The following is a 17,397-nucleotide window of genomic DNA, read 5'->3' on the forward strand; positions in this document are numbered from 1 at the left end:
AAGAAACTCACTACCACACACAGCTACCACATGCAGGACACGCACACACGACACAACAGATAGAGAAAGCTATATGAGATGAAGCGAAATAGAGCGCTTTATGTTTTGTCCCTCACACGAGCTCGGCCTGCCCCATTCCATTCTATCTCATTTGGCTTTATTATTGATATAAAATTCAATGTGGGTAATGTTCAATATTCTTGGTAATGTCAGAGAAAAATGGAATGCCAAAGTCAAAAAATTATCAAACAAAACTTGTAGAATAGAAAAATAGGTTATTGAAATGGCATCAAATCAAATCGTAATTCAATCGTAATCAAGTCGAATCAAATGTTTTTTTATGAATTAGTATAATAGCTATGTGTGTTCCTAAATGTAGTCTAAAATAACACAAAAAACAATTAGGTAATGAATATAATTGAAATGAAATCCTGCACTATTCTACTAGACGGACAAACTACAAAGCTATGAAATAAGAGTGCGAGACAGACTTGGTTGCTCTAATAATAATATTACGGAGACGATTTGACGCAAAAAGTAGTCGTGTAAGTACCGACCTAAATATTTACTTATTTACCCGTATTACCTTGATATGTTAAAATAACCCAAATTATTTTGGGTCATACGAAAAATTCAGAACGGTTTCGCGTAAGCACCTTATCCACAAAATTTCGGTCTCGTGCCACCACTGCTCTTATACCCTGTGATTCTTTACCTGTAAATTTTCTTAATTCCACCTACAAGCTATCAGGTATCTAGGTAGACTAGGTTTTTAAAGCTAGTTAACTATGTCTATGTGATGTAGTGGTAATGCTATTTTATTTCATTGTTATTTCCTTCTTGGGGAGACCAGTGCAATCACCGGAAGGGTCCTCTTGGCAACTGTTCCCAACAGTACCAAGAGTAGTATTGTTTCTACTATATTCTGGAAACATTTCTCACAGTAATAGGGTGTTTCTAGACTGTTTCAATTGATTCAGTAATATATATATTATTTTATAGATTGTAAAACATAGCTAGATCTTTGTGACACATGAAAATAATATGTCTCGGTCGCTCACATTTCAAATGTATTGTTTCATCCTGCTATCACAGGGATCTAGCTATAATTAATTTTATATTGTTTTCCATTTAAATGTTAGTAATTATTATTTAATTTTAAAGTATCCAAATCCTTAACTTTCAGGTAAAGATGGGATTCTTAATAAAGGGAATTTCGGTGACTTATCAAAAAATGTTTGTGATGGCAATGTTGTTATCTGTCATGGCACTAACTCTCTGGACTAATAATGGAAGGTAAATATATTTTTGCATATTTACACATAGCTAATAAGCCAGTAGAGAACTCATAATATTACAAGTATAATTTTATGTTATAAATTAAAATCATTAAGCAAAAACATGACTTGATTTTCTGTAACTTTAAATAATATTACCTACAGTTTATAACTTAAAATACTTACAAACTTTTACAGTTTTCTCTTTAGTAGTTTTAGATATTTTTTTGCAGAATGCATTGGGCATATTTTGCAATGATTTACTTTGGCAGACAGACATTAGTTAAAAAAAATGCTTTAGTTATTTAGCTAAAATTACCAATAACCATAAATGGCTTGTTAGTATTAAAAAAATCCTGTCTACGGATAAATTTACAATTTATTGTTTGTAAAAGAAATAAAACAAAAAAAATTAAAACCAATTTATTTTTGCCCTTTGCTATTAATGTTTTGCATAAGTTCATGAGAATTAAAGTATAATGTATATAGTAGCTTCTTTAAAAAAAAAACTATTTTTATCGAGGCTTCATTTGCTTGGATTCTAGCTTCTTGTAAAATCTACTAGATGGAATTTGTACTCATTTAGAATCTAACCTTTGTTAAGGATAAATCATGAGATACTTAATTCCCGATATTCCCACGGGATCAAATCCCTGGGTCACGGTCATGGCTAGTGAATCAACATATCCCATATGAACTCAAATATGTACTGGGACCTACTTGCCTCGCCTGACAATCAACAATATGCATGCAACAAATTACAGTAAACCACATCATACATTACAGCTCATTGCAATCTCCTGCTGCACACATGCTTCTCCAGCAAAGCACCAACCAGGAAGGGAGGTATTGTTAAAAAAAATCATTGTGCTTTGCATGAGGTTGGCAATGGAGAGGATGGAGTTCCATACCTGGGATAAATATTGCAAATTGATTTTTGAAAAGAGACATTTGTGTACTGAGTTAGCCATGTGAAGTTTATGTTTAGTGTGGCCCATCTCTCTCTTCTTCACATGCTATCCATTGCATTTGGGGCTGCGACGCCGTGAAGCCCGAAGTCTGCCTAAAATTAAATCTTTAAGATTCATGACTATTGTTATAGACAATTGGTGGTTATTAGATCGCCAACAATATTTGTTAGCATTGCAACAGAGCAAGACAGAAAAAATTCTACAAACCGAAATTAGCTCAAAGTCTGTTTTCAAAGGTCGATGTGCGATTTATGCGATTATAATTCAATATATTATTATATATAAAACGTTTTGGGTTTCAACGTTTGACATTGTAGTGGTATAATAAAATAATACAAAATGACGAATTCTTGGTTGAAATATAGTTAAACAACCACTATGATAATGGCAATATTTGCAGCAAATAAATGATAACATATGATAATCGGTAATCACATACTTTGGACTCAATTTCAACTTGATACCTTTCCTGAGAAAAAATGTATTGACAGAGAGACAACGACCACTTCGTACTGTTTATACGTTTTTAGGTGCTTAACCTTAAATTTTTTTTTCAATGTTGATATATTAATTTTAAAAGACTTTCAATGTTATTTCTAGCCTTTGGTCTTTTGCCCTTTGATGTATAGCTTGTGTTGTTGTCCACAAATTTTCAATGGTGTGGTGTATTTTGTGTAACTTATTACATACTTACAGCAATTTTAACTAATGTTATTATAAGTGAAAGAGTTTGTTTGTTTTTATGAAGATATACATAGGCCTACATTACCTTTATTCTGCAAACGATACTGTTCCCGTGGGAAATTAACGCGGATGAAGCCGCGGGCAAAACTAGTTCATAATAAAATTAACCTCATCCTAAGTATATAATATCATAATTATATTTATTATTTATTTATTTAGAGCCATTAGGTATCCCACTCCTGGGCAAAGGACATGCAATAGCAAACCGATAATTATTATGTTACTAAAATAGATACAACGTCTATCAATATCAAAATATATTAATAATTGTTTCTCGTTCCCTATATGCCAAATTATAGAAAAGTGAATATAAATATTTTATCCTAATTTCAGTGCAAATTCCCTAAAAACAGAAGTGAGAAAAGTTTGCAAAGAGAATTTCATCGACAAGAGAGGTCATTTGATGGGCATGACAGAATTACCGATTATATATTACGTGACGCCGACGTACCCCAGACCCGAACAGGTGCCCGAGCTGACCAGGCTGTCTCACACACTGATGCACGTGCCTAGGATACACTGGATAGTCTCCAACGACGACGCTGTGTGCTCGGATTTACTTTTGGAAATATTAAAGTAAGTGCCCCTCATTAGTTATTTCAATCTTCACTCAAGAAATTTTGGTGGTCACGACGTCCGCCTATGGTGATCTCAGGTCCTTAGTTTCGAATATTGTCACGTGAATTTGTATATCAATCTGACTCATGTATAGTAGTTTTCATAGACCACCACTTGTTTCCAGCAAAGGAAACCTGCACTCTGGTTGATTAGTGTTAATGCGACTACTTTAACACTAGATGTTGGCAGCCAGTCTCATAAGACATGAAGATGATGCTTTTATGCGACTTGTATACAATCAAGTTAATACCAGCGTTAGTAAGAACACAATTGATAAGAAGAAATACTCATTTTTCACACCAGCTACATATAACTGTTTAACTTAAACTTACTCTCTAATTATACCATATATTTAATTCCAATAATTTTTGAAGATTTTCCTTCTTATTCATAAAAAAAATAAAGTAATACTTTTATACATAGACTCTGTAGGTATATGAGATTTAATGGTTCACGTCTTTCAGCAAGTCTGGTTTGCCGTATACACTATTAGCCAGCCCTAAGCCTGATTACTACATGAAGGAGAGGTCTCGCGGCGTATCTAACCGCCGCGCGGCTCTCTCCTGGCTGCAGACCAATGTCCACCAAGGAGTGCTGTACTTCGGCGACGACGACAACACAGTCGACTTGCAGCTCTTCGACGAGATCAGAAACACTAAAAAGGTGTCCATGTTTCCCGTTGGTCTGATCAAAGGATTTGGTGTCTCCACTCCGTTGGTTGAAAATGGAAAGGTAAGGATAAATTCATTTGTATAAATCAGTCTAGTGAGCACAGTTACTTGTTACGTTAAGGAGTACTTTTTGTACATGATGTAATTTTTATCCGACTGCAAAGAAGTAATAAATAACCTTACTATGTGTTTTGTTGTTGAGATGCGCAGATGTAAATGGTATATTTTTATTATCTCATGTCTTCCAAATAGTTAGATGGATTTCCTTATACAATATTTCGTTACAATTGTGATGAAAGGTGATGTTAAAAGAAAACAAGATGGCGGCCGTGAGATATACTTACGAAAATCTCTTTTGAATCGATATGTAGTCGTGTTTTTGGTTTTTTAATTAATTCCTTCTACATATATTTCTTTTATTTCAGGTGTTCGGTTTTTTCGACTCGTGGCCGGCCTCGAGAACGTTCCCCGTAGACATGGCGGGCTTTGCAGTCAACATTGCGTTCCTCAAGCCGGGGGTCACCATGCCCTACAAAGAAGGCTACGAAGAAGACAAGTTCCTTCGCAGCATAGACCTGACCATGGAAGATATCGAACCAGTCGCCGACAATTGCACAAAAATCCTCGTATGGCACACTAAAACCGTTAAAAATACAAAACCCACATTGAAAGTAGATGTTGACAGACTACAGACCCCGATGTATTCGAATTTCGTAAGTTTGCTCAAACAGATCACTAGGATGCACATTGCCGATATAAGTCCTGATACGGGTGTCAAAGCCTTCTTTACGCACCATAAGCATAGAAACCCATTTCTTTCACCATTCCCGCAATAAGTCAATTTGTGAGTCGATAATAACAGCTGTGATTTATTTTTATTTTTTAAAGTTAAGTTTTTACTAAGTAGTTTTTATAATTACTCGTATATGAACTGCGAACATAGCTCTGAACAAAAACAGTCTAAGGACAGACTTCAACGCGGAGACGAGATCTGTGCTTTAGGAGATCATGTAATTAAATCATTTAAATCAATACACATTTTTATATAGTAATAAATATTAATTAAGTGTTAAAAGTACATGCTTTTTGGCAGGTAATATTATTTTATATAGTTGGCCAACACGTCATTATAAACATTTTTTTTTGTACTTTGGGTTTTTATATCTTCATAACTGTGGTCACCTTTGTAAGTATTACTATACTTACAAAGGTGACCACAGCTTTTGTTCGGTGCAAATTTATTTACAAAAAAATAATTTACTTGTAACTAAACCACGAATGAATGAATATTAATTCGATTAATAATTCAAATAAAATTTTATCAAATAATGCCCATCTCTTAACAAACAAGGGCAGCTGACGTAAATAGATTGATGTAAAGTTTTTACTGTGCTTATTTTTTATTTATCAATTGTCGCTCAATATTCTTTTTAAATGAGCATAATATACTTTTTAAGCAATTTAATTTCGTATCAGAGACGTTTCTACGTTGATAATTTATTCATTTAGATGTTTTTACGTGTTGCTAGTCATTTATCGAATACATAATCACAACAACAAAATATACATATAACAAAACTGTTATATGTGCGTACATTACTGATATTTTAAGGAACAAACTTTGTTTATAGTATTTTTTCTATGTTATTTGAACGCGTATCACGCACTAAATAATGTAATTTTTAATCGTGATAAAAACGCACACAATCATATACAATAAGTAAGTAGGTATGTATCATTATTTATAGATATATGTATGTACGATTATAAAATAAAAATTTACATCTTACAATACTATAAATGCGAAAGTTTGGATGCAAATATGTGAGTTTACTACCAATGAAGATGTTTTTTTACACGCAAAATCTAGTGAATTAGTATCGATTTCGATGAAATTCGTACGGATTAGAATAGCCTAAAGGACGCTTTTTTACTTCGAAATTTCTAAGGTATTTATTGTAAATGGTCCTGTAGATTTTGCGTTCTCAACTCACCGATACTTTCGCAAATTTTCGCATTAAAAATATCTGTTGAATGTACTATTGCTATATAATTACATACCGTGTTTTGTTTGAATTGAATTATTATAAGATTCGTAAAAAAAAAATACATTTTCGTGTCGCCTTAATTGAATTACTGCGTTGTGACCAGTAGATAACTACGGCTGGTCTGTGTTCAATAAAAATAAATCTTTGAATGATTGAAAGCAAGCAATAATTTACTATAATTATTGAGCTATTTTTATTAAGCTGTAGATTATAATGTTTATTGTGTTTTCTGTAATTGATAATGATTTGATGTTAAGGGCCCCGTCCCATTGCTCTGTTGCGTCGATGTAGCTGGCAGCTACTTCGCCGTTTTACATTGGCGTTCGTCGACGTATCTCGAATCTCCATATAATTTCTCCGTTGATCCGTCGACGGACGTCAACGCAACGGAGCACGACGTATTTATTAGTGTCGGCTCCACACTGTCATCGAACAGTTTGCCAAAATTTGGTGGATTCGGTATACATTGCTAGTTTTTCATTGCGGTAATAAAAGCACACATACTAACTACGCAATGTTCACGCATTCGCGTTCGGCATGTGTCTGAGTTCGGCGACAGTGTGGAGCTGGCATAAGACAAACTTTGTTTCGGTTATATCCGTTTAATTTATAGGAGGAACAAATATGGCAATTATATATCTACTTAGATATCAATTTATTATTTTTAGTATCTAATGAAAACTAGGAACAAAGTCGTCATTTTTTGTAAAGTGGTAAATTCTTATTTCACACATGCACACACACATCTTAAGTGCAATATAATTTTCTTCAAGCATTAGTGATAATATTTATTTCTTAAATAATATATTGATTATTATTGTATTTTTTACTTTTCTATAATTAATGATCATAATTTCCAATTCATAGCTGACAAAGACAATTAATCACAGTTAATACGGTGCTAAATAAAGGCGTTTTAAAACTAGATAAGGCAACATTCATAGTTTTTTTTAATAAAGCACCTGGCATTTTAAGAATAATCTTTGGTAATCACCGTCGCACACTAGCGCCACCATAACATTTTTACCAATTTCTCTAATTACTTCGAGAAAAAAATAATATTATGTGTAATTGTAATTACTCCACGATTAATTACTCAACAATGTTATGTCAGTATAATGTTTTATCAAAGTGTACACTTTCACCGGGAACAACGGCTTTAGATGCCTTCCGAAACACATAGGAGCTCAAGATAATAAATTTTTGGTCACCCATCCAATGACCGACCATTGTGAGAGTGTCTTAACCGCCACTATCACAGACCGAGCGCCCTAACCCACTGCGCCATTGAGATATATTACAATAATGTCTTATTTTATTAATAATTGTAATACAGTTTAACAATTTTTGTGATTTTATGTAATTCTACTCGTACATGTAAATAAATACACAATGTTGATTTTTCAACATTATATGTGTTTGTGACGTTAATAATATTATTAAGGTAGCTTATGCAAGGGTTCTTGATGTCTACTCGATGATTCCATAATTCGGAAGTCAAATAGGGATCGAAACGAAACATTGTGCCTTTAGCGAAATTGATTGAGTTTGAAAATAATCATGAGATGAAAAAAATCTGGAATCGAGCGGGAAAAATTCAGGAAGAGCATTGTCTCGTATAGAAAGGGGCGTAGGTTCAACTCCAGCTCGATTCCAGATTTTTTTCATCTCATTATTATTCTCAAAATAAAAAACATGTGTAAACATGTACAATATGTACATGTACATCACATATAACAAATCCATTTAAAATTAAATAGTGCATTCCCAGTACTTGGACTAGATTCTTGTCCGGTGCCTTTGATTAGATTTACTACGTTTTCAATTAAATGGCCAGTGAATGTGTTTACTCGTGCCTGTGATGGTAGATTTAATAGTGATTGATTTAACGTGCAGCTCGTAATGTTATTTATTTTCTAAAAAAAAAAACATTACATGACTATTTCTTTACCATAAATTCGTATCGATTCGACATATCTTGTCATAATATTAAGTATTCACACGATTACTCCCTGCACAATAGCGCCACCTCACGATTTTATTATTTTCTTTTATATCTTAGCGAAAATGTGTATTTTAACAAATTATGCCAAATATTTTAATAAGTTATAAAGATTTTCACTAGTGTGTGAGGAGTAATCGCCTTAGGATAATATTTTAGGCAATACAAATGGAGAGACGCCAATTTATTGTATGTACACTATGTGCTATTAGATAGCTTTAAAAATACGTAGGTATAACATCGATAGAGCTACTGAGTATCCTATCGATCAGTGACATTGTAATGAGTCTCGATTTTATGTAGAAGTCATTTTACATAATAAAACTGTTGTTAATGGAATATTTTGTTTTAATTTTCAATCTTCATTAAAATATCAATTCCACAAGTTTATTTATTACGATGTCTCTGGGCTTCATGGTGTCACGACTTCGAAAGCAACTGACAACACGCGAAGATATGAGAGACTCAACAATATTCATAATGTCACCAATTTAACCAAGATGTGATGTCATTTCCATGGAGCGCAGACTGCAATGTCTTTGAAAGCATTGTCATTATGACATTATTTCCACTGGTATGGGTCCTTTCTAAATCCATGTATATTTCTATTAGTAATATAAGGGCTTTCGAATAATCATCATTTTTTTTAAACTATAGCCTATTTATAGACTAGAAATAATACATAGTAATAAAGAAAAATGAAACTGCCATATTTTACGATCTATAACAGTTTATTTAAATGTAAACTAAGTAACTTACGTAATGCAAAATATTATTTACAATTTGCTTAATATAAAGCGAATACCATAAAAGGGTACCTACTCATACTTAGGCACAAATCTGACTCGCAATAATTTTATATTATTTAATATGTATTTTTAACTGAGTACAGTAATTCTTGCTTGTAAATTTCGTATTTATCTGAGTGTAGGCTGTCACAGATATAAGAACATTATTATAATTGTATATCTGTGGTATAAATTGAGTATTATTTATGTGTGCGTTTTCAGGTTACTTCTTCAGTTTACACTTCGCACGATCTTCAGCACTCCTATTTTTCAGACAATTAACATCACTAATGTTGCGCCGGATGATGTTATTTTTGTATGAAAGTAAAATGTAACGAAACATCAAAACTCGTAAATAAAGGTTGCTGGTCTTTTACAAGCAAACCCTGTATGTATGTATATTTTCTCTATTTTATTACCTTAAACCAAACACTATCAGCCATTTTAATGTCCCCATAGCTGACGTACTGGATTTCATTGATAAATTAGGATAGTGGCCCATAACCACAACCCATACCTAAGTAGGGTCAATGTGGATCGGTGGGTAACCAGTGGGCTGATTAAACTACAGTAAGTAATAATATAAGGCAGCAGACCTGTTCGTTATAAACATAGAAATGATTTAAAAATATGATTTGGTCATCATCATAAGACTACAAAATTACAATACATAATTAACTACTACAATACTAATAACTCGGTGGATTAGTTAAATCTGATGTTTATTTCAGATTTCCGTACTTTTAACATTCCTATCAATTTTTAAAGAAGCTCAAAAATATACTTTAACCGTCATCAGTTCCATTGGCGGGAAATTGATTTGGTTGCACACAGGCATCGGAGAGTCCTCACTGGTACCCACTAAATTAGTTCTGTATACTCCACGAATACTACGGAGTATCTTATCCAGCGAAAATGTATTGTCTGCGACGCAATTCATGTCATAATTTTCTATATCACATGATACCATTTGCTTATGCAATATCATCAAGGCAGAATTTGGGGTGCGGTAAAATGTAGCAGTTTTCGTTAACACCAAACGGTAGTTGAGTACCGAAACGTCACAAGGAAACGACGATTTTATCAAGGGTAGGAACGTGAAGTACGACAAACCTGATCGTTTTTTATCCACAATAAATATATCTATCAGGTAATTAATGGAATTCGATAAAATTAACGCTGTCGCGCTCGGCATATTGAGGACCTTTTCAAACGAATAGTGATCGAGTCTTTTATGCTCCATAAAGTTTTCCAGCAACAAGTAATGCTGATGACACGTCCTACTGCTGTCCGCGAGACCTTCGTTCGTCCCTCGACCGTCGTTGTACAAAATTCTTCGATCCAACATAACTATTATTTGACCTTCCTGAAGAGCCGTGACTCCTTGAGCGTGATCAGTAATGTAGCTCATTCGGCTTCTAGCATCTTGTATAAACACCATATTTGTGATGGGATAAACATTAGACTCGATACGTCTAGTTAAATTTAATACATGGTCTGTGTACTGAAAGCCATTGTTGTCAATGTGTATTAGAGGATTGTTCCCGTTGGCGATGTCCGATTGTATGGACATGAACATCTCCAGATCTCTGAATTTGGGAGAGGTATCGTAGTCCACTTTACTTTCCAACCAAATTGCCCGCGATAATGGTCCATGCATAAGGTTAAATATCTTCAGAGTATGTTGAAGTAACTTCCCATAAATAGTTGTAAACTCTGTCGTGATCTGACCAGAAATTATTATCATTTGCTTTGATTTATCGCCCAATCTGTAAGGTGCTAAAATATCATGTAATGGTTTCGTAGTATTCGTATTGAATAAATACATTCCAGCATTTTGGTCAGCGCTTTTGAACGATCCATAGTCAATAATAACAAGCTTTTCTTTATTTGTTTCTTTTTCTATAACATATTTTAGAAATCCAGTTATTTCGTCAATTATGAGTCTGTATCTGTAACTCTCTAGCTGTATGTCTCCAGACACTACTGGTTCTATATTGAATATAAAGGGCGAGCTATGATCCGTAATAGTATCAACTACACAAATCGAACAATAAATAGTGGCAGCGCAATGTGTTGTATCATAGGTGTCCTTGATTTTGTAAAGTGCTAACGTCATCGGAGGTATATTAACAACAAATATGATTTTGTAAAATCTTCTTGATATTTTTATCGCATGATCAGATATGAATTCCCAGACAGGATTTATCTGAATGGAAACGTCCTTTTTTGTATGATCTGTAATTCTCAGTTTGGGATTTCTGGTAACAAGTTCAACGATTTCTGTTCTTTCGTGACTTAATGAATTAAATATATAAATTTGATCGCCGGATGCCACAGTTTTGAATACTGACACAAATTCGCCGTCTCTGTATACGTACTTCTGAAGATAAGGTGCATCTTGGTCTGGTTTTGTTGTAATCAAGCTAGCAGATATTTCTTGAATGTACCAGCAGTCTTTTACAGTTGTAACAATTAATTTATTAACGTATCGTAAAAGATTAGCACTCAAAGTGCCGCTTACTACATTGCGATCCAATAGACGTGCAATACTTTCCCTCGACTTGACAAGTAGATTGAACAATTCAGTAGTATTATATCCGTGAAAAGCATTAATGCTTATTGCGAAACTAAATAAAATTTCTGTAGAACGTAGTGTAGATTGAAGACGTCTAAGAAGAATTTTGAGCAACGGTCTCGATGTAAAGTATCCAGTCCAATATGCCGGGCGGCCCGTCATGGCGTCTGCAAAATTTAGGAAGTCCCCTTTCAAAGATCGAATTTTTGGATAATTTTCTAAAACACTGTTAAAATAATCTTTTGGGGTACCAAATTCTATTTTAGCTTTGTAAATTGCACTATTCAAATTGATAAATTCGATGATTTTCTGATAGTTACTGTACTGATAGTCGAATTCAGTTTGAGATTCGTAGCGAAAGGGGCCTCCTATGGGCGCAATGACAACGTTGTGCGGCGTAATAGTTCCCGTTTTAGAGTATTGCTCAAGAAGCAACTCCGATTTCTCTTTAAGATTGTAAGGGTGTATATTCAAATTTTTGTCTGTATTAGCAAAGTTGAATTCATTGACGCAAACATTTTTGTTAGGGCCACAAGCCCTAAATCCGGCCGAGTTGAATTGTAAGTAATGAGTTAGTATGGAATTTTTGGGAAATCGGTCACTTCCAATATGTCTGAATTTGTCATTAAGAACGGTGGCGGCGGTCCTATCGTTGTCCCACTCCTGGACCCACACAAAATCACTGTACTGAAACTCGGCAAAGTATTGTTCCCAGGAAAAGTGTAGATTCGTGAACACTAAATTGGTCATGTCGCTAACGGAAAGAAGGTACGCCATAGTTGGACTATGTGTGACGCTATTAGTGAGCCACGCGACCTTTGGAGAATAATTCAGGTGAGTCTTCAGCCACTGGTGACCTGAAATTGAAAATAAAAAATTTAATATAAACAAATAAAAAATCGCTTCGGTATTAATTGTAGTATGTGTATATATTTTACAATGTAAAAAAAAAGTTTAGTAGAAAGACACTTAAATACAATTTTGAATATTTGATTGTAACCGACCGACCGTATGTGTACAAATAAGCAGTATGTACCTCAGTGTGCATTCAATTTATTGATTACTAAATGAGCAAATAGTGAGCAAATAAAATGCGCGTTTAGGCTCGCAGCAAAAAAGATATTAGCCTACTAATAAAAGGTTAAAAGAATAAAGAAAATTTATATTTAGAAGTTCATATCATTAAACAAATTGGATACCTTCTATCAGTAGATGTGTTAATCCAAAAATATCAGTGGTAGCCTCATCAGTTTCGACCCATCCTCCAGTGGTTATTTCAAGACGACCAGATTTAAGGAAACGACGAAACGCCTTAAATTATAAGATAAAAAAGTATTTATAGTACGGAATTATTATATTCTAGTAGTCCTAGTAATCTTGTCCTAATTATACAGGGTTGATGAGGGCTGAAGTTAGCACAGACAATAGTCTATACTGAATTCAGCCCTCATCAACCATCATCAACATCAAAGGCTAATGTTGGCATGAGTTTTTTTACGAGAACCTAATCGTATTGACAAACTCGTATTAACAAACAAATTTCACTCGTGCAAAATCTGGTTTCGATGAAAATTGACATTGTGAAAATATAGTACTTTTTCCCGAAATTCCCACGGGACCCAAGATCCAACGCGTAGCTAGTAAGAAAATATATATGACTTTCAAGACAAGAAAATATATATGACTATCAACGCTGTCCTGGATTTATAATGTAGTAAATCAACTGTACTGGCCACCAAGATTGCACTAGACAAATAAGTTGGAAATGTCATTCTAATTTTAAATATTCTTTTTTTTGTCTTTATCGTGTAAAATATACGATTTATATTGTTGAAAAGGTTTTATACAGTTAAATTTCATTACCACTACACGTTGGTTTCATTTATTACGCACCAACTATTTGGTCAAACGCTGACCGAGCTAGCTACCTAATTCCCAGTCAGCCTTTTGAACAAAGTCGATGGACGCTTTTAGATTATTTAAGAGGAAGAAAAGGGGGAAGAGAATCATTGAGTCAAAACAATTGATGTGTTTCGATATTTCAGTCAATTTTGTTTGTAAACTGTGGCACTTAGGGTTAGTGTTCGCTCACATATTTTTCAACATGCTTAAGTAACACGAGTCGCCGCCTGAATAGGTACTATTTTCAAAAAGAGCTATGAAGTAAAAACCATGATCATAAAATGTTTTATTAGTACTATTCAAATTCAAACTTTTTCAGATAAACTGCTGAAAATGAAAAATTGTTCTAAACCACCAAGCAACCATTCCTGTGAAGATGTAGTATCATAGAACCAAAAAGAAGCAGTATCCACTTCACAAGAGCGAAGGTATATTAACAACGAAATTAGTATTTGATCTATTTGTAACAAGTCTTATTAGGTATTTTTGTTAAAATGTCAAAAATAATAATTTATACGGGACCAAAAAAAATTACGTATATGTTTTTTGGAAGCTGGTTAAAATTGATCGACTACGACGAACTAACATTAAGTTATCGTGTTTGGTACGTAAAGTAAGTTACATAGATACCTGTAAAAATATATTTTTACATAGTTAACATCCTTATGGAACGCCAAAATTGTAATTGGTTGTTAAAAACTTCGTAAAAAAAAAATACTTCGCTTCCGCTTTGTTGGTCTGGTAAATGGAGTTAATGTAATTTCTTCTCGAATGTGTTATGATTTTATGATGACATACGTGTAAACATTTTAATAACATTGGCTGAAACGATAACTAAATGAAATAGTACTTACATACAAATGTACTTGCAAATCTGTAGCTATGTGAAAAAGAAGATATTTTTTCCTTATTCGGTCGGATTTGGCAGACTATACGTAGTTTTACGGCAGATAGGGATCAATGGGAAGGGAACTCTTGTTTGAGATAGTATTATTATAGATAATTATAATGGACAAGTACAGGTTGAGCAAGGCAGTGTAATGACAAGGGTAATGTGGCAAAAATACTTGGCCATAAACTCGGCATCAGTGACTGTTAAATGGTTGCTGGTGACCATAGACAGCGGTGTTTGTTTACTATCATTGGCACACCAATCGTTTGCCTTCTAAGCTCTAAAAAAACTTATTTCAGTTTTAAGTATACATACCATACGACTCTTATGAGGTGCCGACTTCCACCAATAACTTAAATGCGAAACTTCATTCCATGTAAACGTAAAGTTTGGGTAAAAGTGTAGTTTCTTCACCACATTGTTCAAAATCCTGTTCACTGTTTCGTTGTGGTATTCTTCAAAAGTCCGTTTCCATATTGTGTCTACATGTGAACGAGGCATTAGAATTACCTAAAAAACGATAATTTAAATAAATAAAAAATTAAAATAATTTTCTCTTCCTCTGAGCGTTTTCTCAGTTGCTTTCATTAAACGGTGAAGTCCAGGTTCGTCTTACCTAATTCTTCTTCACTTCGAATAGTTTACTCTTTCTCTCTCAACATCGCGTGTTCTCGTTTACATTCAAGGCTGAAATATTTTGGAAGATTTGGCTGTGCTTCTATAGATAGATTAGCTAATCAGAATAGAAATTCTTGTATACAAACGAAAATTTGGTAGGTACTTGAACTTATCGTATTCAGAACAAATAAAAAAGGAGATATGTATGTATAAATAGCTTCAAATCAACGTACCTTCAGCGGTGGCCATTTCGGACTCCTCATCAGAGACTCGTATCGACTATCAAACATACTATTCCAGAAATGTTTCTTAGTTGACCAATTAGGCTAAAGGTAGGGAAAACATATTGCGATTATCATAATAACATATTTAAAATAGTATACTATGTTCTCCTCGGTTGCATTTCGTATGTGCCCGAAACCCGAATTTTGAAAATTTATTTTTTTGGACCATTCGTTACCATATTAATCTTCAACGAAATTAAATAACAGCTCTATTACGTTTACTTGAAATCGTAGTCCTTTCATTAACAAAGTAAGTAATTTATTTTCTACGGGACTGTACAAAAATAAGAGATAAAAGTGGTTTAACATAACTTACTTCAATTTCCATTGATAAAAATCTCTCCTGAACGTCTATGTCTGTTTTAGTTTCATGTATTTTCGTACAAGTATAAGAACTGTCAGACATGTTGTAACTGTAGATAGACGATCTATCTGCAGACATTTCTTCTATGAAAAAATCAGCTTTCTCCCGTATGTCTTGGTGTGCATCCGGTTCAGTGTACATTTTTGGTTGTATAGGCGGTACGTCTTCTATCTTGGGATGTGTGTAGACGCCTTTATATTGGGTTGAATTTCCTGGGGCTACATGTGGAACGACATGATCTGGGGGTATTACAATGGTCTTCTCTTTGCTGATGTTGACTGGGCCAAACTGGATAGGGCGGTCTATTAAATGTGGGAAATATTGTTGTGCGGGTGGAAGCTGTATTTGAGCAAATGACTGTGATATCTCTTCAGAAGAATCGTTTGTCTTCATCGCGTCATCAAAAAATGTTGATCTGTTCCAGAGCTCCGGAAAGCTTATATTATGTAGGGTCGTTCTGGTCAGTCTAAGTTCATTCTCAATTATGTCATTTGTCACTTTAGGTTTTAGCGGTGGTCCTCGAGATGTTTCGGGGATACGGGTAGGGGCTACTACTGGCCCATGCGTTCTATGTACCACTTTTCCGCCGGAAAAATCAGGAAAAAGCAATCCATTCGATTGTGAGTTCATGAGTATTTGAGAATGGTTTTTCCAGGTAGTCTGTCGAGTTTCACTGAAGGGTGTATGTACCATTTTGGACTGGTTGCGCACAATTTTCCGCAAAGCTACGAAAATATAAATTTTGTTAAGTACCTCAAGTTTTAGCATGCCTATTGAGTACGGAGTTTATTATAAAATATTTATGAAAGGACAATGACTTACTTTTCTCATAACCGCTGACATTGACCCAAAAATATATGGCAAAAGCCACTGCGCACACGCTGTGCGCTGGGAAGAGCATGGCTACCTTTGACATCAATCGTCAAATGATGATGAATAGGATGTTTAGACAGTTAATTTTCAACAAGGAATTGTTTCGTGTTCTTTGATTACGCATTACGCTGAATTTTAAACTGTTGAATCTTTGTACGTTCGACTGTTTACAGAAGAATAGAATACATTGTACACAGGGTATACTTTGTGGCCGGTACCTAATGGGACAAATTTTACAGGGTCGTAACAAATTGGCTACATCTCTAATACTCAAACAACTAAATTAGGTATAGGGCACTAAATTATATTTTAAGATTAAGTATGTTGTGAAATTTGGTACAAGGGCAGAAGCCTGAAATAATGCATAGGGTAGGTAGGAACTTTTCCCAAAATTCCCACGGGAGCAAAGCCTTGGGGCGCAGCTAGCTAGCTTTTCTCTAATTTCTAAACATCGTAGGGCTAAAGAAAGAAAGGAACTTTAGGGAGTAAAGCGACAAGTACATATGCGAAATTGAGTGGAAATTTCCTTACATATAGTGTATAATATAAATTTCCTCACATATTATGTTACAGCTAAACCCCGAAGTGCGGCTAGGCCTAGGTTTAGCCGGCTAGACCTACGTGCAGCCGTTCTCAGTTGGTTACACCCAGGTGTAGCCACGTTATTTACGGCTAGAACTAGGTTTAGCCGTAACAAATAACCGAAATGACGATCGCGCATGCGTCTAACGCCAACTTCAAGGTGATATCAGTGCCAACACAACCCC

The 17,397-nt window shown here is 34.4% G+C and overlaps 2 protein-coding genes across 3 annotated transcripts; one reads left to right on the forward strand and one right to left on the reverse strand.

Annotated features, from left to right (window-relative positions):
* The first annotated feature begins 170 nt into the window (after positions 1-170).
* LOC128683325 (galactosylgalactosylxylosylprotein 3-beta-glucuronosyltransferase S-like) lies at positions 171-5,307 on the forward strand. Of its 2 annotated transcripts, XM_053768829.1 has the most exons (6): positions 171-545; positions 1,187-1,296; positions 2,064-2,123; positions 3,326-3,568; positions 4,075-4,342; positions 4,707-5,307. In XM_053768829.1, the coding sequence occupies exons 2-6, from the start codon at positions 1,193-1,195 to the stop codon at positions 5,115-5,117; spliced, it is 1,086 nt and encodes a 361-aa protein (XP_053624804.1). In that variant the 5' UTR covers positions 171-545; positions 1,187-1,192; the 3' UTR covers positions 5,118-5,307. The 2 variants fall into 2 exon arrangements, with proteins under 2 accessions (XP_053624804.1, XP_053624806.1); XM_053768831.1 differs by lacking the exon at positions 2,064-2,123.
* Positions 5,308-8,242: 2,935 nt separating this feature from the next.
* On the reverse strand, positions 8,243-17,395 carry LOC128683394 (alpha-mannosidase 2-like). The gene is made up of 6 exons (XM_053769006.1): positions 16,580-17,395; positions 15,710-16,482; positions 15,343-15,435; positions 14,807-15,001; positions 12,897-13,008; positions 8,243-12,554 (listed from the first exon to the last, which is right to left on the reverse strand). Exons 1-6 carry the CDS (start codon positions 16,671-16,673, stop codon positions 9,892-9,894), a joined length of 3,930 nt encoding a protein of 1,309 aa, XP_053624981.1. The 5' UTR covers positions 16,674-17,395; the 3' UTR covers positions 8,243-9,891.
* Between the last annotated feature and the right edge of the window lie 2 nt (positions 17,396-17,397).

This window comes from Plodia interpunctella, chromosome Z (genome assembly GCF_027563975.2).
Source record: "Plodia interpunctella isolate USDA-ARS_2022_Savannah chromosome Z, ilPloInte3.2, whole genome shotgun sequence".
Lineage (NCBI taxonomy): Eukaryota > Metazoa > Arthropoda > Insecta > Lepidoptera > Pyralidae > Plodia > Plodia interpunctella.

Bases quoted from the DNA above. Each gene is read 5' to 3' on its own strand.
- LOC128683325 (XM_053768829.1), top strand. From the start codon at position 1,193: ATGGGATTCTTAATAAAGGGAATTTCGGTGACTTATCAAAAAATGTTT. The intron at 3,569-4,074 runs GTAAGTGCCCCT...CACGTCTTTCAG, and splicing joins TTACTTTTGGAAATATTAAA to CAAGTCTGGTTTGCCGTATA. The intron at 4,343-4,706 runs GTAAGGATAAAT...CTTTTATTTCAG, and splicing joins CGTTGGTTGAAAATGGAAAG to GTGTTCGGTTTTTTCGACTC.
- LOC128683394 (XM_053769006.1), bottom strand. From the start codon at position 16,673: ATGTCAAAGGTAGCCATGCTCTTCCCAGCGCACAGCGTGTGCGCAGTG. The intron at 15,436-15,709 runs GTAAGTTATGTT...CCCTACCTTTAG, and splicing joins TTTTATCAATGGAAATTGAA to CCTAATTGGTCAACTAAGAA. The intron at 13,009-14,806 runs GTATGTATACTT...TTATAATTTAAG, and splicing joins CACCTCATAAGAGTCGTATG to GCGTTTCGTCGTTTCCTTAA.